Genomic DNA, 22,321 nt, shown 5'->3' on the forward strand with positions numbered 1-22,321 from the left:
GGGAAAAAATGACCCCTAGATCAAATGCTGCTCTAGTCCCACCTGACAAAGCTCAAAAGCAAGACTTGAAAGGATCAAACTCTTTCCAAACAACTTATCCCAGCAAAAAACTCAAGAATATTTATAGGAATCCAAAAATACCCTGCATCTAACAGGGTACAACCCGAAACATTAGGCATCCAATCAAAAATTACCAGGTATACAAAGAACTACTACTTCATAGTTTCCAAAAATAATTTTCTTGGGGTTTTACTGAATCACAAATTTTTCTTAAAAAAAAAATCTACAGTCATTTTAATCATTTTTACCCTGTGTGTTAATCTCAAAATTCCTCACCTACATAACTGAACTGCTATTCCCCATAGGAAATATTAATACTTATAAGACAAATAGCATAGTGGTTAAAGGAACAAGCTTTAGAGGCATGAAAACAAGGGTCTCTTACCTCTGTGTTCCTGAGCAAGTCACTGAACCTGAGTTTTAGTTCACTTATCTAAAAAACAGTATAATATTTGCTACGTAGGGCTACTGTAAGAACTACACCAAAGTAAACAATAATAGCAACCACAGCATAATTATCACATTATCATAAGAAAAGCTCAGAAAAGTTACCACACATTCAAACATTTACTGAGCACCTATCACATGCTAAGTAATACGTAGGCACAAGAAATACAAAAAAAGAAGAAAAAAAGGACATTGCTACAAGGACTCAAAGTACAGCTTATGTTGAATCTGCATTTAAAAGTTCATTTCAAGTACAAACTTCATATTCTATTTAATTTCTAAGTAGGGCAATTATTTTTAAGTTCCTTCTATAAAAATTACAGGATTTTTTTTCCCTTTGAAAGGAAAAAAATAAGAAGTTGTCAGGTTCAACCAATTAGGGCATGTCTGAAAAATCCTTGGAATCTGAAAAACATGGTAAAACTTTAATTTAAAAGCAACCTGCAATTAACATCACCTTTCAAAATTATCTCAAATTAGGAGACTAAATTACATTCAGACATAAAATGGACCAATCTGTTATTATGATAATCCTTTTAGAAAGGCTGGGCTAACAGATGAAAGGAATTAAAATCAAGTTCAAGATGTATTTCATTTGCTCATTCCACTTAAGTGACAGATGGTTTCAATATTAACCCTCTTAATAAAACATTTGCATATTCATTATGAATCTGATTGCCTTACCTCATAACTCCACAAATTCATTTTGTTAATTTTACTATAGGGCTGCCCATTTCATTTGAGGTCTTCTAAACTTCTGTCTCACAAAGAGTGGTCCTGGACGCAACGGCATCAGCATGATCTGGAAGCTTGTTAGAGCTACAGAATTTTATTGGCTATACCAGACCTACTAAGTCAGAATTTGAATTTTTCAAAAAAATCCCCAAGTGACTTCTATGCACACGGATGTCCAGGTAGCATAGTTCTAAACAGGTGATCTTTTTTTCAGTATTTCAAAAAGTTTATTTTTTTCCAAATTGTGGTTAATTTACCTCCAGATAGTAACTTTTCATAAGAATAATCCAACTGAGACAAATTATCTATCTATCTATATATATATATTCCACATCCTATATAGATGTCACAGACTTAACCTTATCTCTCTACTAGGACTTCAAATCTTAGAGGCCTTGTTGTATTGTCCATGTTTTTCTCGAGTCAACATTTTTGGGAGGGCTGCGCCTATGGCAAACTGAAGTTCCGGGGCCAGGGATCAACTTGCACCACAGCAGTGACCAGAGCCACAGCAATAACAACATCAGGTCCTTAACCAACTGAGCCACCAGGGAACTCTGCTTGAGTCAACATTTTTGCCTTAGCATGTGGTCACTGTGATAAAAGTCTTCTCTATAACTAAACAACTATATAGAACAGTATAAGGAAATCAGATTCTCCCCATAATCTCAGGGAAAAATGAAAAAAACTCAAAATAGATTCAACCAAGGTTGAACTTGAAAATCTCTTAGAGAAAAAAAGACCAAAATGACTCTATTCTCCACAATAATATATTTTTATGCTTTACCTAACACATTTTTTTTTACTGCAGGTACCACATATTTTTAAAATAAGAAATTCACAAGGGACTTAGTGCACTTCTTTAGATGGTTCATCTTTTATTATTACTATTGTACAATAGTCACAGAACACATAAAATAGAGCAAATCTTGTTTTCTCTTTCGTTTCCCTACCAAAAAATGACAGACCTAGGCTGAAACTGATCGCAGCAGGTAGGATGGTTCCACACAGATTCAAAGGAAGGTACAAATGTTCAGTTTTCAAAAGCACTGCAAAAGCCAGCCTCATCTCTTGTCACTGTAGCTGTGGCTTTATGCCAAACATGTGAAAACTATTGAAAAGTGCCACTCCTTATAAGCAATTATGAAGAACTTTGCAAAGGAAAGAAAATTGTAATAACAACGCCTTAGAGTGGTCAAATATCCCTGGCCTCTGGGTTGCAAGATAGGAGTCATAATCATCCAGCTGCATCTGAGGCCATGAACCCAACGAAAATGCCTTAGGAGAAAGGGGTTTTGTTTTGTTGCTTTTTAGGGCCGAACCTGCAGCATGTGTAAGTTCCCAGGATAGGGGTTGAATTGAAGCTGTAGCTGCCGGCCTATACCACAGCCACAGCAATGAGGGATCTGATCACGTCTTCGACCTATACCACAGCTCACGGCAACACCCGATCCTTAACCCACTGAGTGGCCGGGGATCAAACACACATCCTCATGGATACTAATCAGGTTCATAAACTGCTGAGCCAAAACGGGAACTCCCAGAGAAAGGGTTTAAAGAGTGTTAAGAGAAGGTATCGAGGAATCTGTTGGGCAGTTTCAAAAATTAATTATGTCCTCAAATGTCCCCATTTTTTTTTTTTAAACAAGGTCCTATTATAGATGGACCATTCTTTAACTCCATATTTACCCCATTTTGCATTTGCAGCTTATACAGTTTCTCAGGATACGGTGTTCCACAAAGGTAGAAATAAATATGTAATGTCTTTTTTTATGGTCTTAGCTTGACTATTGTAGAATTTGGTGAACAATTCATTATGCCTCTTCTTTTCTCCCCATCATAGCCCAGTCTCTCAGAACTGTCCACGCACATTGGCCCCACTTCCTCACCTACTAGTCACTCTTCAATTCAGCCCTATCTGGCTTCCACCCTCTTCACTGAAACTTCTCTTGGTAAAGACCATAAGGACGTTTACATTGTTAAATGCAATGTGCAACCTTTAGTCATTATTGTTCTCCACTCTGCAGTATCATTCAACAAAGTCAGTGGTTCTCTCCCTCTTTTTTTCTTTTTTCTTTTTTTTTTTTGCTTTTTTAGGGCCACACCCGTGGCATATGAAGGTTCCCAGGCTAGGGGTCGAAGTGGAGCCACAGCCATAGCAACATCAGATCTGAGCTGCGTGTGCAACCTACACCACAACTCACAGCAACGCTGGATCCTTAACCCACTGATCGGGGCCAGGGATCAAACCTGCAACCTCATGGTTGCAAGTCGGATTCGTTTCTGCTGCACCACGATGGGAACTCCTTTTCTCCCTCTTGAAATAACTTTCTGTAACTGTGATGGACCTGCTTTCTCCCAAGTGCCTCCCATCTTCTTTCATGGCTCTGTCCCCACTATCTGACCTGACCTACTTTAGGGCTTGGTCCTGGAATCTCATCTCTCCTAATTATAAAAGCTATCTTCATGCTGATGACATATCTACATGTTGACAACACACTTCCATCTCCAGCCTAGATAGGTCCTCTGAATCTAGACCAGTATACTCAACTACCCATTCAACATCCCCAGGTGGATGCTGCATAAACACATTTAAACCCAAGACATCAGAAGCTGAAGTCTTGGATATTCCCTTCACTGTTCCTTCTCTGATGTTCCCCATTCCCCGTTGCTCCTACCAAAAATGCAGAACTCCCTTACTCTCACTACTCATGTCCAATTAATCTCCAAGTCCTATCATTTTGGCCTCCAAAATATAGCTTTAACACACCCAGGAGTTCCCGTCGTGGCTCAATGGTTAACAAATCCGACTAGGAGCCATGAGGTTGCAGGTTCGATCCCTGGCCTCGCTCAGTGGGTTAAGGATGGGGCGTTGCGGTGAGCTGTGGTGTAGGTTGCAGACGTGGCCTGGATCTGGCGTTGCTGTGGCTGTGGTGTAGGCCAGCGGCTATAGCTCTGATTGAACCCCTAGCCTGGGAACCTCCATATGCCGTGGGTGCAGCCCTCAAAAAAACAAAAAAGACAAAAAAATAAAAATAAAAAACCAACCAAAAAAAAACCATGCCCAGATGGCTGGTTTCCCCACCTCCACGGCCATCCTCCTTCCCCTCCCACCTCTGGCCTAAGTCATCATCATCTCTTGCCTACCACACGGCAACAGCATTCTCAGAGATCTTCTTGACTCGACTCATAAGCTTCTCCAATTTTGTCTCCACACTTCAACCAGAGTGACCTTTCAAAGATGAAAATCCTCCTACTTAAGACTCTTCAGTGGCTTTCTAGTAGTTTTATTTAACTCAGTGAATTTTATTGCATTTATAATTGTACAACGATCATCACAATTCAATTTTATAGATTTCCTAGTAGTTTTAGAATATTGTTCACAAGGCACCTACAACCTCATCCATGTCATCAGTCCCCTTGTTCTCTCAGCACCAGCCTGACTCTTTTTGTCTGCACATTACACATGCTGAGGTTTTTCCAGGTGCAGGGCCTTCGCACATGCTGTATCCCCTACCTGGAATATTCTCTCTCTTTTTTTTTTTAACCCTTCTCCTACCCACTGCTGCCCAAACTGCACCAACAATGGCATACATGAACAATCTAAAACCCCAGGGTCCACATTAAATAATCAAACCAGACCAGAAGGAATTAAATGACCGGCAACCCATGGCATTAAAATATACCACCACGACAAAAAAAAAAAAAAATCACTAAACCCTTATATACAGCTTCACAGGAGGTGCTGTTTTAGGTGATTAAGATATATTAACTTAGTCCTGACAACAATTCTACTAGGCAGGTACTTTTATTATCTCTATTTTAAGATAGGGTAAATAAGATAGAGAGAGGATAAGTAACTCAACCAAGGTCACAGAAATTCAGAGCAAAGTTAGGATTCAAATTTAGTCCTTTGGTGCGTTGCTGGACTGTCGGTAGACCAACAACTACTTGAAGATCGATCTCTCACTCTCTGTATATATATATGCATGCCCTGTGAAATAGGTTTACATAATTATATAGTATTTGCATAAATACTATGTCTTCCACTTGTCTAAAAACAAACCAGAGTAGGGAATCATTTATACTCTGTCCACTGATACACTCCCCAGCTCCCTGAATAAAATCTAACACAATAATCGATGCTCAGTAAATATCTGTTTAATATATGAATGTTTACTACTCCCGTGCATAATTATTTTGAGAATGTACTGGGTTTTGTCGTTATATAGTTCCAATGCTAGCTGTCTCGGCTAACCATCCCTGTCAGCCCCTTGATGTCCCCTCCTCCTGTTGCGGCACTTGGGGATCAGGCCAAAGTCTTCCCTCTCTCCCTGTGGAGGTGATCGCCTTAGAGCCCTTCCCGCCCTCAAGTCTCACCTTCCACGTGGGGGAAGAGGATGTCCCAGATTCCAGGCCAGGCCCAGGTGACTCTCCGGTGCCCAAGGGCATGAAGCGGCCATACCGCTGCAGAGGCCACTGTGCTGCGCCTCCTCCTGGGAGCCCGAGGACCGCGTGCTCCTTTCCTGCCTCCGCCATGTTCTGCCTCTAGGCTAACGCAGCCGGCGGGCGCCTGCCAATCTGTGCAGCTGACCAATCAGGAAGTGAGGTGATCCAAGGCCCACCCTCCCCCGAGTGGAAGCCAATGGACATGCCCAGAAGCCTCGTGCAGGGGAAGGAGAGGTCCTCTGGTTGTGGGTGTCACTGTGGGGCACCTTGGCAGTCTTCTCATCACAAAGTGGGAAGCCTCAGTTCCACCCACCGTTCAGGAAATGTTCTTTTCTCATCATCCTGTGGCACCCTTGACATATTCCCTCAAGACAGCCACGTTCTCTTTAAAAAAGCGGGGCAAATTGGTGGGATGTTTCCTGCAATGAAAGTTGTGCCTCAGTCCAACAGCAGGTGAATTCAGTGAAAGGTCTGGTTGATTTATAACCGGCAAAGCTCTTCTACATTTGTTAATTTGTCCTCCCAACAGCTGTGGTAAGCTAAATAAGCAAAACAGATTATTACCCCCATTGAATAGATGGAGGCAAAATAAAGTCCTGAAGGGAGAGGCAATTTGTACCAGCTACAGAGCCAGAGAAGAACTGTGGACTCCGCAGTCTCGCCATGTGTCCAGCCCCACCTGCAAAGAATCTAGGCATCTATCCAGTCTGTGTCAAATTGTTACCTACCTAGCTCCTTGGACTCTCTAATCAATGGGAATTGGCAAGAGGCCAAACAAGAAATTGAGGCAAGGTTTTATTGGGGCTGGTACTATGGTGTGAGGGAGTGACAAGAAGAAACAGGTGCCCTTGCTCACTGGGTGTGGGCGAGGGGGGGCTGGTTCCTTAAATGAGGTGAGGGTAGGAGCATGTTGGTGGGGTGTGCAGGAAGCAAAGTTTGGGTGGTCTGCCCACCACGTTGGTGGTGCTGTGTGCAGGAACATTTTTTTTTTTTTCGGACACACCTGTGGCATATGGAAGTGTCCAGGCTAGGGGTGGAATCAGAGCTGCAGCTGCCAGCCTATGCCACAGCCACAGCAACCCAGGATCCAAACCGCATCTGCAACCTACACCACAGCTCACAGCAACGCCTGATCCTTAACCCACTGAGTGAGGCCAGGGATCAAACCCAAATCTGCATCCTCATGGATACTAGTCAGGTTCATTACCGCTGAGCCACGATGGGAACTCCCAAGAATCATGAATAGAACTCTATTTTTGCTTCTGTTACCTCAGAAGTGGCAGTTGGCTTGTGGCCTTTTTGTATCTTATTTTTCATAATGGCCCTGCATTGTGTAGTTATTGCTTCAGGAAATGTTTGGCCAGGTGCAAGTGCAAGCACATAGATTGAGAGTCCCAGGTCCTAACCTATCTTAAAATCAGAAGCAAAGTGCATTGAGGAAGGAGTTCCCATCATGACTCAGTGGTTAATGAACCCAACTAGTATCCAGGAGGATATGGTTTGATCCCTGGCCTCACTCAGCGGGTTAAGGATCCGGCGTTGCCGTGAGCTGTGGTGTAGGTCGCAGACACAGCTTGGATCCAGCATTGCTGTAGTTGTGGCCTAGGCTGGAGGTTGCAGCTCCAGTTGAACCCCTAGCCTGGGAACCTCCATATGCCGCAGGTGCAGCCCTCTAAAGACAAAAAAAAAAAAAGCAGCAGCAGTAACAGCACAGTGTATGGAGGATGGACTCTATGGACTCTAACTCATAAAGTTAAAATGCAAACGGTTTTTAAAAGCCACTTATTTTTCCAAATGATATTAAATGCATAGATAATAGTTTGAGAGGTGGTAATTTATTCACTCAATAAAACACCATTAAATACCCACAGTGTGTGGCTATGTTAGTCACCATAGGGGTTATGAAAATGGGTGAGGCATGTATCTAGCCTTCTAGGACCTCAGACTCTAATAAATAAGACAAAGAGATGTGCCAGGATACCTGACAATTAATGCCAAGAGAAAGGTACAAACTATGTACTCTAAGGATTCAGAGGAAGTGAAATCTATGAACAGGAACGGAAGTGGCATTTCAGTCCTGACTTGAAGGGTGAGAAAAAGTGTTCCAAGGGAAGATGGAAAAAAACAACTATTACAATTGGAGGGTAAGTTAAGAAGCGGAGATGTTGCAGAGATCAGGCTAGTGACATAACCAGACAGAATGCAAGGATTTTTAAGGTAGATGAGGCTACAAAGGTGAGATAGGTAGGAGAGCACTGAACACAGCTAAGAAGAATAAATTTTACTTGGTAGGTGGTGAGGAGCATGGAAAATTGGCATTAGGGAGTTACACTAGCATATTGATAGTCCAGGCAGGCTAATCTTTCAGGGACACGTAGAATAAATTGCATTCAAGGCAAAGGATATTTGTTAGTTATCTTTCCAGTAGTCCTTGAAGGGGTCAGATTTCAGAAATGTTTTCTGAAGGTTCTTAAATGACACAGCAGTACTACATTTAACATAATAGTAAATGGTTAGAAACTTGGTTTGAATCCCAGTGCCACCCCTTGCCAGCTGTGTGATCTTGGGATGTCACTTAACCTCTCTGTTAAATAGGGTTAATAAATACCTTCCTTACAGGGTCCTAGGGAGGATACAATAAGATCATATGTGGGAAAATAGTTGGTAAATTACAATGCAGTACATGTGTGGGCATTTTCTATTTGCAGGGTTGAAGTGACTTTCCATGGGCTCCCTGTAGGCAGGAGGATAGGAATGGGATCCTGACATTCGGTCTCAGAGGCACTCACCTTCCAGGTCCAGGGCTGCGGATGCTGTCAGACACCCTTCACAGCAGCAGATGGTGCTCACAGTTGGGACCCTGTCAGTGCCCAAGGACACCCAGTGCCCTGCTGGGTTCCCACCTGCAAGCTCCCTTCCTAGACAATGCACCTGTGCTCGAGCTTCTGGGGCCACCAACGTCTGCCAAGAACAGATCATGTCTGCAAAGGGAGATATAAAGCCACAGCTCAATGCGCAGAGGCTCTTAAAAACCTGTGATATTAACAAATATGACTTGAGCATCCAAGAGGTCCCAGATACTGTACTAAGTTCTGGGAATACAGTAGAGAACAAAACAGACGCAGCTTCTTCCCTCCTCAAGCTTGTGATCTAGTGGCTAGAGGTGGGCTAGACAAAACACTGAGCAAATAACCCCACTTTTCTTGGTCTCTCTCTCTCTTTTAAGGGCACACCTGCAGCATATGGAGGTTCCCAGGCTAGGGGTCGAATCAGAGCTGTAGCTGCTGGCCTGCGCCACAGCCATGCCAAATCCAAGCCATGTCTGCCACCTATACCACAGCTCACAGCAAAGCCGGATCCTTAACCCACTGAGCAAGGCCAGGGTTCAAGCCTGTGTCTTCATGGATACTAGTCAAATTAGTTTCCGCTGAGCCACAATGGGAACACCACCCCACGTTTTTAATGGCCATCATGTTTTCTTTTTAAAAGAAGAATCTATAATGTTTATTAATGTATAATTTTGTACAATAGAAGGCACAGATCTTATATGTTCAATTAGGCAAGTTTTGTCACCTATATGCATTCATGAAACCACCATCCTAAACAGGATACAAAACATTTCCAAAAGCCCCATGTTCCCTTAGAAGTGCTTCCTTCCAGGCAATCTCCAGCTCCCAAGGGCAACCATTGGTCTGATTTTGATCACTGTAGCTTAGCTTTCCTCTTTCTAGACTTAATATATGTGAAACCATACAGAATATTCTCTTTTATATCTACTTTTTTTGTTCAGTGTAATTTTGTCTTTTAGCATCATCTGTGTTGATGTATATATCAGTCATTTGTTCCTTTTTAGTGATGAATAGCCCTCTACTGTATGATCATATCACAATTTGTACCTCACTTGTTGATGGACATGTAAGTTGTTTGCGTACCTGTCTCTTTTTTTTAAGCTATTATGAACATTTTCGTACCTGTTTTTTTTTTTTTTTTTTTTGGTAGCGATGTGCTGTAATTGCTCTTCAGTAAATACTGAGGAGTGGAATTGCTGGTTTCTAGAGAGAGACACGTTTAACCTTGTGAAAACTGCCAGAGCATTCTCTGTAGTAGTTGTACCATCTGTACTCCGACCAGCAAACCAGAAGTGTTCCAGCTGTCTTTGCTGGCATTTGCACTGTCAAGTTCTTTCGGTTTTAGCGACCCTAATGGATATTTAGTTGTATATCATGGTGGTTTTAATTTGCATTTCTCTGATCATGAGTAATGTGCCTCTTTTCAAATGGCTTATTGGCCCTTCATGTATTTTATTTCATGAAATGTACTTTCAAATATTTTGCCATTCCTGATTTGCAAGAGTTCTTTACCTTTTCTAGACACAAGTTTTTGTCAGATATATGGGTTGAAAATATTCTTCCCATTCTATGACTTGCCTTTTCATTTTCTTAACCATGTTTTCCAAAGAGCAGAAGTATTTAATTCTGAATGAAGTCCAATTTATTAAATTTTCAAGGGTTTTTTAGTGCTTTTTGTGTCCTGCCTAAGAAATCATTGCCTACTCTAAGGTTGTACACATATGCTCCTATGCTTTCTTCTAGAAATTTTATAGCGCTATATTTTACATCTAGGTGTATGATCCTCCTTGCATTAAATTGTATGAAATGAAGTAAAAATTAAGGTTCATTTTTCCCATATGAATATGCAATTAATATTACACAGGCACAGCCCTCGATCCATTACTGATGGCATCTGGCATATAAATACCCCAATTTCCTCAGTCCTCAAGTAGGACATCTCTGAGATTTGTGTGATACCCCTTTCCCTAGAGTTCACCCATAGGATCAGGCTCTAGTCCTCATGCTATAACTAACTTGTTAATGATTCCTTTTGGCTAACTTCTCTACCCTGCCCCCCGCCCCCCCCCCACACCAGTGCTTCCTGCGGATCACCTCTCAAATAAATTACTTGCACTTAAAATTTTGTCTCAGGGTTTGCTTCTGGGGGAAGACAATGACAAACAAGGCAAATCATTCCCTGCTTTCATATACTTAGCTATACTACAGTCACATGCAAGAAGATGGTACAAAAGGTATTAAGAGGAGAGTGAAGTCACTCTTACATCTAAAGCAGACCCTCCAATGCCTTGCTGACCAGCAGTGATCGAACAATAGCATTTGTGATCAGGACTAATGAATGACAGGTGGCTATGAGCTACTAAAACCCCCTGTAAGGTGACTCTTACCAGTTTTGTTCTTTTTTAACCTAGCCCCTAAAGTATAAAAACGGTCGTTTATTTCACTGAACATTTTTTGATCCCAAATCCTTTTACTGTGTAACTCTATTGTGGAGGTGGCACACATAAGAGAGAGATGCTTGCTGCATGAGTGGTCAGCATCACTGGTGGAGCAGGCTGCAAGGCTGGTTTTGGAATCCTAGCACTTCTCTTTCAAAGCAGGTTGGGGCCCCATACGTCCCCTCTCCCTAGGATGTTGAGTCAGCGAAGGAAATGATGGCTTCAGTCTCCTTGGGTTTCCTGGATGCTAGAGAGATATGCACCCTTACTCTGCCTACCATGTCCCTCAGCAGCTCTGGGACCACACAGCAACTGGAAACTGCAGGGCACTGCTGGTGGCTGTTGGGTTTCCCAGAAAATCCTTGTTTGCATCAGTTAAGCCAGGTGAGGTGTCTCCATGATGTCAGACCTAGGGATGCTGTGTGAGAAGGGGATGTTTCTACAAGACTCCACACTCACTGCTAGAAAGAAATTATGTTAGGAGTTCCTGTCGTGGCTCATTGGTTAACAAATCCGACTAGGAACCATGAGGTTGCGGGTTCGATCCCTGGCCCTGCTCAGGGGGTTAAGGATCCAGCATTGCGGTGAGCTGTGGTGTAGGTTGCAGATGTGGCCTGGATCTGGTGTTGTTGTGGCTGTGGTGTAGGCCAGCAGCTGTAGCTCCGATTGAACCCTTAGCCTGGGAATCTCCATATGCTGCCGGAGTGGCCCTAGAAATGGCAAAAAGACCAAAAAAAAAAAAAAAAGAAAGAAAGAAAGAAATTATGTTCGAGTTTCTGCTCCATTTTTCTCATTTCAGGTAATTGAAGGGATTTCAATGTGACTGGGCACAGACAGTCCCAAATCAAATGGTCCACAGGCTGCTGATCCCTGGCACAACACGAAGAGAGATTAACATGGATTTTTTTTCCATTTATTAAAAGCACAGAGAATAATAATAAGCTAGTAAAAATGTTTCCCTGCTGGTAAATTTGGGGGCAGATTTTGCAAAGCTGGATTTGAGTCAGAAATAGGAACATCAAGCAAATCCTAAAGAAAGACCATAAATTTCCACTTTGAAGGGAGAGATTATATTTTACTTTCCCTGGAATCCCAGAGTTCCTGGCACATGGTAGGTCCTCAATGAGATGGCAAATTTTAATATGGAAGAGTGAAAGGGATAATTTAAAAATCATCTTGAGGGAGTTCCCATCGTGGCGCAGTGGAAACAAATCCGACTGGGAACTATGAGGTTTCGGGTTCGATCCCTGGCCTCACTCAGTGGGTTAAGAATCCGGTGTTGCTGTGGCTGTGGCTGTGGCTGTGGTTGGCAGCTGTAGCTCCGATTGAACCCCTAGCCTGGGAACCTCCATATGCCGCGGGTGCAGCACTAAAAAGCAAAAAAAAAAAAAAAGTCATCTTGAGGGTATAAAGGGCTGACATGGGAAGATGGTTAATAACTCTTTTCCATCTTTATCTCCACTCAAATTGGAACAAGAAGAAACATCTTCAGCTGTATCATAAAGAATTGGAACTAAAGCTAAGGAAAACATTTTCATATCTCACAATCTTAATCTCAAAGCTATATATTCAGGAAATTTGTAACCCTGAAACCTACAAATAAGTAGGTAAATATAGGAGCATAGGCAGGAAGACCCTCTTGAAGTCTCTTCCAATTTGATGCATCACTTACTCCATCATTTGTTGCCTGACCCAGGAAAAGTCATTTAACCCACCTCTGTAGAGTGAGGCTATGATATTTGCAATTTACGCCTCAGAGGACAGACGAGAGCATCGTATAGAAAACACTGTGTGCTGGAGGGTGACTCAGCAGAAGCATTTTTGAGCTTAGTTGTTGAGGCTATTTTGAATAATTGAAGCTGCAGCCATTGCGACTGTACCTCCAGCAGATGTAGGTTAGGACTAGAGGAAGCTGGGAGGTCAAATGTTAGAGGGGCCCCAAGGAAGGGTCAGGGCTGCTTGCTGTTTTCTCACACCAAAGTCTCAAGCCCTGCGTGCATCACAATGTTTCTAAATGAAAATCCTTTCCCCAGGGGATCATTCTAACAATAAATTGAGAGACCCAAAGGAAGAGAGAATTTTTTTTAGCGGTCATGTGGGTTCAACTAATTTGTACATTCACTTATTCAGCAAACATGTGTTGGGCTTACTCTGTGCCAGACACTAAGCAAGGTAACAGAGAAACAGATCTGAACAGGATGCAGATCTTTTCTTGAAAATGCATATAGTCTAATAAAGGGACTGACACAAAGAAAAACAATGTGCAGCGGAAGATGGTCACTAAAGGTACAGACTAGGTATTGTGTTGGTGCAAAGAAGGAGTGATAATTCAAACAGGAGCAGTAGGGACGGTGTGCAGAAGGGCAGAGACTCTTTTTTGCCTTGCGGTAAACTTCACATAACATGAAATTCATGACTGTAACCATTTTAAAGCATACAATTCTGTGGCATTTCGTACATTTACACTGTTGTGAAACCTTTACCTCTACCTAGTTTTGGAACATTTTCATTCTCCTAAAAGGAAACCCCATACCCATTAGCAGTCACGCTCTAGTTTCTCCTCCTCCAGGTCCTGGAAACCATCAGTCTGCTTTCTGTCTCTCTGGATTTGCCTGTTCTGGATATTTCATGTAAATGGAATCATACAATAGACAACATTTCATGTTTGGCTTTTATTTAGCAGAGGGTTTTCAAAGTTTATCCATGTAATAGCATAGTACTTCATCTTTTTAATGTGTTTTTTTTTTCTCTTTTTCCTTTTGGCCATGCCCACATGTAGAAGTTCCTGGGCCAGGGATTGAAACCACACCATAGCAGCAACTCAAGCCACAGCAGTGACAATGACAGATCCTTAAGCCACTGCACCACAAGTCTTTTTAATGGTTGAGAATCACTCCATTGTATGGATATACCACATTTTATTTACCATTCATTGATTGATGGATATCTAGGTTGTTTCCACCCGGCCGGGGACTCTTGAACTGTGCTTTGTTTATTTCTGAATAAAATTGTCTTTTCTAGCCTCATAAAACAAAGCCATACAGACTTCTAGGCACCATAGTATATAGTAAAGTTCACTCCTCCACAGCTCCCATCTCCAGACACAAAGCAATGTCAGGTCAAATATAAGAAGAGATGACCAAAAAGAGATAGCTGGAATCAAAGACAAGGCAAACATCTATGGGACCAGAAATCTACAACAATGAGCAAGGATGAAGCCAGGGGCAGGCTGGGCTCCAGACCTGGACCCAGATGGTGGTGGCAAGAGACTCATGCTAACACTAAACAGAAACCAAACAGCTCCCCACAAGGCACAGACTAGAGGCAGTCTCCCTGCATGAAGCCAGGAGTGGAACTGAGTGCCCTCCTTTGAAGGGGGCTTAGCAAGGCTGCCACTCTGCTGCTTGGTGTAACTCTTTCCAGATAGGAAGATAAGGAGGCAGCTGAACAGACACAGCCTCACAAGCAGGACCTGAGCCAAATCTCCTGAAGCCTCTGAGACTCATTAGCCCCAAGGCTGGGGCAGAAGATGGCTGCTGGCACACCCTTATAAGACTTGGTTCTGGATTGGGGCCTAGGGGTTAGAGAAAGGCAGAGCACACACCTCCACTGCTAGAAAGGAAAAAAATAAAGAAGCAGAAAACTTCCCATTTAAAATGACCTTTAGGGAGTTCCCATCGTGGCTCAGCGAGTTACAAACCCAACTAGTATCCATGAGGGTGCAGGTTCCATCCCTGTCCTCACTCAGTGGGTTAAGGATCAGGCATTGGCGTGAGCTGTGGTATAGGTTGCAGATACGGCTTGGATCCCACGTTGCTGTGGCTGTTGTGTTGGCCGGCAGCTATTGCTCTGATTTGACCCCTAGCCTGGGAACTTCCTTATGTCACAGGTGTAGCCCTAAAAATAAAATAGTAAAATAAAATAACCTTAAAAATCAAAAGGCTGAAAGATATAAGGAAACATAATTCTAGAAAGACAACCAAAGCAATAATAGGAAAACAAACTCACTTCTGACAAAATGAATTATATAAACTAGACTGACAAAAAGAAAAATGACCCATTACAACCTACAAAAACATGGATGAATATAACTCATGGATTGAGTTATATACTCTATATAACAACACAGATGATATCATATTGAACAAAAGAAGCTGGACACAAGAGTACATAATACATGCTTACATTCCATTATGTGAAAAAAACGCAAACTAATCTTCAATGTTAGAAGTCAGGACAGAGGTTACCCTTGGAAGAGGGCCCAAAGGAAAGCTAGAAATGCTTTATGTCTTGGATGCTTGTGCCATGGACGCTTTCACTTTGTGAGGAGTCATTGGGTTGCATATATAATCAGTCCTCTTTATTTGCAGAGCCCATATTTGCAAATTTACCTACTCACTAAAATTTATTTGTAACCCTCCCTCCCTCTCAAATCAATACATGCCACCCCTTTGGACTTTCATTGACACACACACTGGGGGAAATTTTGGGTCATCCGATGGTTATGGTTCCAGTTGAGGTAGAACAAGGCCACACTCAGCCTTCTTGTTCCAGCTCTAGTACTGTAAACAAGGGGCCTCTTTGTAGTCTACCTAGTGCCATGCTTTTTACATTTTTATATTTTTATTGATGATTCACTATTTAAAATGGCTCCCAAGCATATAGCTGAAGTGCTGGCTGGTGTCTCTAAGCTCAAGAAGCTGTGATGTGCCTTATGGAGATAATATGCCTGTTAGATAAGTTTCCTTTAAACACAAGTTATATTGCTATTGGCTTTGAGTTCTCTGTTAATGTATCAACAATGCATAAGAAATAAGGTAGCATTAAACTGAAACACACATAGAACAAAGTTATATGTTGATCAGGTGATGAAATATTGTGACCAGAGGTGCTCAGGAACCTAACCCTGCATTTTCCTTAGGATCAATTGCTCAGCATTCACTAATTCAGTGTTCAATTTAAGCAATAAATACATTTTCAATGTAGTAACAACTAAGAGACATTACACTTCCAGACACTCAGTAAAATGATATTAGAGGATGTATTTAATGATAGCACAAAAAGTTGTTTAAAATGTAGAGACATTTAACTCTTGACTGTAAAAAAGATATTTTCATGTAAAAAATGTAAAATGGAAACTGTAAAGAAGTACAAGATGGAGCTGGTTAAATTATGGCCATGTCTAAAGATAGGATTAAAACATTTAACAGCATTAATTTTGTTATAAAAGAGAAATTAGCCATGAGTATTCAACAAATTAGAGAAACTACTAAAAATAGAAGTATAATATATAGCTTCCAAATGAATAGACTAAAACATGGATAAAAAAAAATCTATCAATAAAAAAAGAGCAAAATGAGCAAAGGTTCCCATTATGGCTCAACAGTAATGAACCTGACTAGTATCCATGAGGACGTGGGTTTGATCCCTGGCCTCACTCAGTGTGTTAAGGATCCGGTGATGCTGTGAGCTGTAGTGTAGGCAGCAGCTGTAACTCCAATTTGACCCCTAGCCTGGGAACTTCCATTAAAAAAAAAAAAGAAGGCATAAACCGGTGCTGAAAATTCAAATGTACACACCTTCACAAAAGGTAAATTACACTCCTATTAAAAATATAAATATTCAGATCATACTTTTTAAGTTTAGCTATATGCTAGCATTAATATTATGTAAAGTTAGAATTATAAGATTATTAACAACAAGAATAGTAAAATGTTCAATTATCAAGTAAAAACACCAACACACAGGTACATGCACAGAAAAGTAATCACAGATTATAAAGTGAAATGTCAATATAGCAAAATATCACAACAGAGACTGTAACAAGTTTCTGAGGAGAACACATGACATGAGGAAGGGTAACTGAGAGAGGAGGGCAAGGGAAGCGCAGCCTGGAGACTTCAAGGAAGATGACCCAGCCTAGAAGAAGCCGATGTGCCTGGCAAAGGTGGCATGTAGCCCCACAAGGCAGAGTAAAATGTGCGGCAGAAGACAGAGGCATTCATGGAATGTCTGTGACTGGAAGAACTCTCACAACTTGAATGGAAGACCCCTAGCCACAGGGTCTCTCCTCAAGCAGAAGATTCCTGCATGGAGAGATTAAATAATCCTCATTTATCTTGCATTTGGGGGCCACACAGAGTAAGAGCAAAGTTCCTATTGGATAGCCTAAAGCAAAGTTCACCAGTCCTAAAGCACAACCCATTTTATAGCTGTCATCAGTGTGTGTGTGTGTGTGTGTGTGTGTGTGTGTGTGTGTGTGTTTAGGGCCACACCATGGCATATGGAAGTTCCCAGGCTCGGGGTCGAATTAGAGCAGTAGCTCCTGGCCTATGCCACAGCCAAATGCTAGACCTGAGCTGTGTCTGTGACCTACACCACAGCTCATGGCAACACTGGATCCTTAACCCACTGAACGGAGCCAGGGATCAAACCTGCGTCCTCATGGGTACTAGCCGAGTTTGTTACCACTGAGCCACAATGGGAACTCCTGTAATCAGCTTTTTAATGACTCACTCTTAAATAAAAATCCAGAATATCATCAGACGTTTGAGAAAAATCCCTGCAATAAAAGAGACTACAAGAAAGGATAAATGACCATAGTGAAAAGAGATAACATAGAGGAGAGAAGGAAAATGCTAGTTAAAATCTTCAGAGAGACATGAAAAGCTATTGCATCTATAAATTATGTTATGATAAACAAGGTATTATAGTATAGCCCAGGGAACTATCAATATTCTGAGATAAATCACAATGGAAAGAATATAAAAAAGAATATATAGGAGTTCGTTGATGGCCTACTGGTTAAGAACTTGGTGTTGTCACCACTGTGGTTCAGATTACAGTTGTGGCTTGGGTTCGACCCTTGGCCTGGGAACTTCCGCATGCCATGGGTATGGCCAAAGAAAAAAAAGAATGTATATATATATATAACGGAATCACTTTGCTGTATAGCAGAAATTAACACAACATTGTAAATCAACTATAGTTTAATTTTTAAAATGGAAGAAAAGAACAGGTTGTTATGAAAAGAAGCAATTAAAGAGAGTGCTTTCAGAACATAAAAAATATATTGATCAAATATAAAATCAAGTAGAGGAGTTGAAAAATAAAGTTGAGGAACTCTCTCAGTAAGTAGGACAAAGAGTTCGCATCATGGCTCAATGGAAACAAATCTGACTAGCATCCATGAGCACGCAGGTTTGATCCTCGGCCTCTCTCAGTTGGTTAAGGATCTGGCATTGCTGTGAGCTGTGGTGTAGGTCACAGATGTGGCTGGGATCTGGCATTGCCATGGCTATGGTGAAGTCCAGTGGCTACAGCTCTGATTGGATCCCTAGCTTGGGAACTTCCATATGCCACAGGGGCAGCCCTAAAAAGACAAAAAAACAAAAAATTTGAAAAAGATAATACAAAAATGCAAAGAGATAGAGCATATGAAAGAAGCTAACAATCTAGAGTTCCCCTGGGATCCTCCTCAGCCATTCATGTGTATAACTTGGAAAAGTAAGAGAGCTAACCCCCATGGGTCAACCCTTGACCAAATGAAGCTGGAAGCCCATGGATAAATGTGCTCATTTTCTATCCTCCCTGGGGCAAACAATTTCGTGGTCCCCAAAGAAATCCCTAGAGGGATGGAGCCCCACTGGAGACCAGTTGATACGTAACGTAGTCTTGAACTGGCTTTTCCTCCTTCCCTCTTTTATCTTCCTAGTTCCTCCACCTCTATTTCCAGGAATCACATCCCCAAATAAACAACTTGCATGCAAGACTTGTCTTGGTCTCTACTTTGGGAGTAAATCTACACTACAACATAAAATGTTTCCAAATTTATCATGATTACCAAAAAAAATCCTGCTTTATTCTTTTATGTATTTCTATGTGACCATGTAAAATTTATTCTCTAGAGTGTTAGCCTAAAAATAGAATTGCTCAAGTCATGTGTGCATTTCCAATTTTTTTATTTTATTTTGCTTTTCAGAGCAACACCTGCAGCATATGGAAGTTCCCAGGGTTGGGGTGTAATGGGAGCTATAGCTGCTGGCCTATACCACAGCAACACCAGATCTGAGCTGTGTCTGTGACCTACACCACAGCTCATGGCAACTCGGATCCTTGACCCACTGAGCTGAGCAAGGCCAGGGTTCGTACCTGGGTCCTTATGGATACTTGCTGGGTTCATTTCCACTGTGCCACAATGAGAACTGCATTTCCAATTTTATTAGCAATTGCCAAGTTACCTTCTCATGTGGTTGTACTAATTTACATTTTTGCCCACACTGTTGAAAATTCCCATTTTCCCACCATTTCTTCAATATCGATGTGGTCTGATTTTAATTTTTGCAAATAACATAGTCATATTGCTTTGAAATCTATTTCCTTGACCACTAGTGAAATTAAGCCTCTCTTCATGTGATCACTGCTCATTTTATTTTCCTCATAAGAATTCCTTGTTCATATCTTTTGCCCATTTTCTATTGTTTGTCTTTTTTTTCTTTTTTTTTTCTAAAAACACTTTTAATTGCTTTTCTGAGTTATTGCTATATTGTATACTATTAATATTTTAAGGGAATATCTATGCTTTATTTATTTATTTTTTTGTCTTTTTTTTTTTTTTTTTGGTATTTCTTGGGCCGCTCCTGCAGCATATGGAGCTTCCCAGGCTAGGGGTCCAATCGGAGCTGTAGCCACCGGCCTACACCAGAGCCACAGCAATGCGGGATCCGAGCCACGTCTGCAACCTACACCACAGCTCACGGCAATGCCGGATCATTAACCCACTGGGCAAGGGCAGGGACCGAACCCGCAACCTCATGGTTCCTAGTCGGATTCGTTAACCACTGCGCCACGACGGGAACTCCTGAGTTTGTCTTTTTACTATTGATGTATAGCCATCTCCATACATTCTAGATGCTAATCCTTTATCTGTTAAATATGTTCTGAATATTCCCCCCAATGTTTTGTTGTCTAACTTTGCCTATGATAATTAGTTTTTTATTTTTAATGAATTCAAACCTATTTCTTCCTTTATTACTTGTGATTTTATGTCTTATTTAAGAAACCCAAAAAAGGGGAGAAATCCTTCTCTTCTTGTAAGCTCACAATAATATTTACTTATTTTCCCTTCTCATAGTTTTACAGTTTGGTTTCACATTTATTTCTTTATAATATATCTGAAATTTATTTTCATGTGTGGTGTGAGGAATCGGTGTTTTTGAACTAACAACTATTGAAAAGAAGCTCTTTTTTTTTTTTTTTTTTGCTTTAAATAATGCTTCTTGCAGAAACATCTTGGCATTTTGCATAATGCACATTTGTCAGACCTAGAAATGACAAAAAAGATAGCAAAGGAAGGAGGAAGAACGAAGAAATTAGGGATAATAGAGGAATCTCACCTATCACACGAACGTGAGTACTGAGACCTTGTTTAGGCAAGGTAATCATACACAAAAACCACTCTGAAAAGCTTTATAGTGTGTGTCAGTTGTCTACGGTGGAATTGGCGAATATTTTCCCCTCCCCTCGCTCCCTCTAGTCAGTTGAAATATGTTCAAGGAAATTGTGAAAACTATGAGAAGAGAAAATAAGCAGCTTCACTTTGAAACAAGCACAATGAAAAAAGGAGGTCTTGGAGTTCCCGTCGTGGCGCAGTGGTTAACGAATCCGACTAGGAACCATGAGGTTACGGGTTCGGTCCCTGCCCTTGCTCAGTGGCTTAACGATCCGGCGTTGCCGTGAGCTGTGGTGTAGGTTGCAGACACGGCTCGGATCCCGTGTTGCTGTGGCTCTGGCGTAGGCCGGTGGCTACAGCTCCGATTCAACCCCTAGCCTGGGAAGCTCCATATGCCGCGGGAGCGGCCCAAGAAATAGCAACAACAACAACAACAACAAAAAGACAAAAAAAAAAAAAAGGAGGTCTTTAGTGAGGGGATCACATTTCAAAGATTAAGCTATAAGGTTTGGGCATTTTCGGATATTTTAAAATAGCTACATACCCTGTATTCATCCATCCATTCAATAAACATTTAGTAAGCACCTACTCTATTCCAAGGACTATCCTGGGTACATGGCAGCTATAGAGATGAATAAATCCTCCTTGCCCTCAAGGAGCTCCTTTCTAAGCAAAAAGACAAATGTATAAGGAAGTAAATCTCCATCCTATGTGATAACCATAACAACAGCAGGGCACCACATAAACTTAGCACAGAGCACAGGAGGATGACCTAGCTAGGTTGGGAGGGAGAAGAGGTCAAGGACAAATTCCTGGAGAAGCTAACATGTGAGGGATTATTCAGAGGTGGGCAGTGGTTCATCAAGTCGACAAGGGATGGACATGAGAAGCCTTGAAGGACATGCCAATCTGAGGGAGCAGAGAAAGTGGACAGGAGAGGCAACTGTGCCTCCAGGTAGTAGGGGAGGGTTTGAAAATGTCACAGAAACAATACCTATTTCTCCCAATTTTTCATTATTTCCTCTCTGATTTCAACTTGTCTTATTTCTAAAGAAAAGACACAATGTCAGCAAAGAGAACAGTTATGGGCTGAAATTTACCTTCTTTTGCATAAACATCCAGATTTCTCTTGTTCATTAATAAAATTTTTTAGTTAAGCACTTACTGTGTGCTAGGAGCTAGAGATACACGAGAAATTCTTGTGAAAAGACAGTCATGTTATACAACTAAAAAAACACAATGTTGTATGTCAATTATATCTTTTTTAAAAAAGGCATATAGAAATGCAGACATTGATAAGACAGGTCCTCCAATGGAGGGTGGTACCCAGTCTAGCATGTATAAAGACAGCACACAATTCTGTTTGGGAGAATCAGGGAAGAGAGGCCAGGGAATTACGCAGTCCTTGAGTTCAAACCTGATAGGTAATTAGAAAGTCAACTGGGCAGAGAAGTAGGAAGGAGGCCGTTCTGATGGAGGTTGTAGGATTTTGTGCTGAAAGCCTGATCAGAACACCCCTTCCAGCTGCACTGCCTCATCCTCAGCACCTGATTCAGAGAAGAAAAGTCACTGATTGGACAAGAAGTGACCTCCCGGCAGCTAAACAGTGTCTTATGAAGTAGTTGGGCACGATGGGCTTTACCCAATTAGAAGACACTGCAAGCTGAATTTAGACAATCAGACTAAATCCCTTAAGAGTTTAGAGAACCCAGAGTGGACCAGCCAGCCAGAGTAGAAAGATAATGAAGCAATTCTTGGAGAGAAGAGGGGACCCGGTTAGAGCCCCTGGTGCCTAGACTCCCCTTGAGTTCTGGGTAATTTTGATGCTAGATATAGTTCATGTGTGTTCTTACAATAGGATCCCTTCTTCTCGCATATAGCCTCATGACTCC

At 41.6% G+C, this 22,321-nt stretch overlaps 1 protein-coding gene across 4 annotated transcripts in view; it reads right to left on the bottom strand.

Annotated features, from left to right (window-relative positions):
- REC114 (REC114 meiotic recombination protein) overlaps nt 1-22,321 on the bottom strand; it is a 170,739-nt gene that overhangs the window by 97,527 nt on the left and 50,891 nt on the right. For 3 of the 4 annotated variants that reach the window (XM_047797323.1, XM_047797324.1, XM_047797322.1), the window contains 2 exons: nt 8,481-8,672; nt 5,623-6,110 (listed from right to left, as the gene is read on the bottom strand). The exons of the other annotated variant lie outside the window; for it this stretch is intronic. In XM_047797323.1, coding sequence (XP_047653279.1) covers nt 5,623-5,781 — 159 coding nt within the window. In that variant the 5' untranslated portion in view covers nt 5,782-6,110; nt 8,481-8,672. The remainder of the gene's footprint in view (nt 1-5,622; nt 6,111-8,480; nt 8,673-22,321) is intronic. 4 annotated transcript variants of the gene reach the window in all.

Source organism: Phacochoerus africanus, chromosome 9, assembly GCF_016906955.1.
Source record: "Phacochoerus africanus isolate WHEZ1 chromosome 9, ROS_Pafr_v1, whole genome shotgun sequence".
Lineage (NCBI taxonomy): Eukaryota > Metazoa > Chordata > Mammalia > Artiodactyla > Suidae > Phacochoerus > Phacochoerus africanus.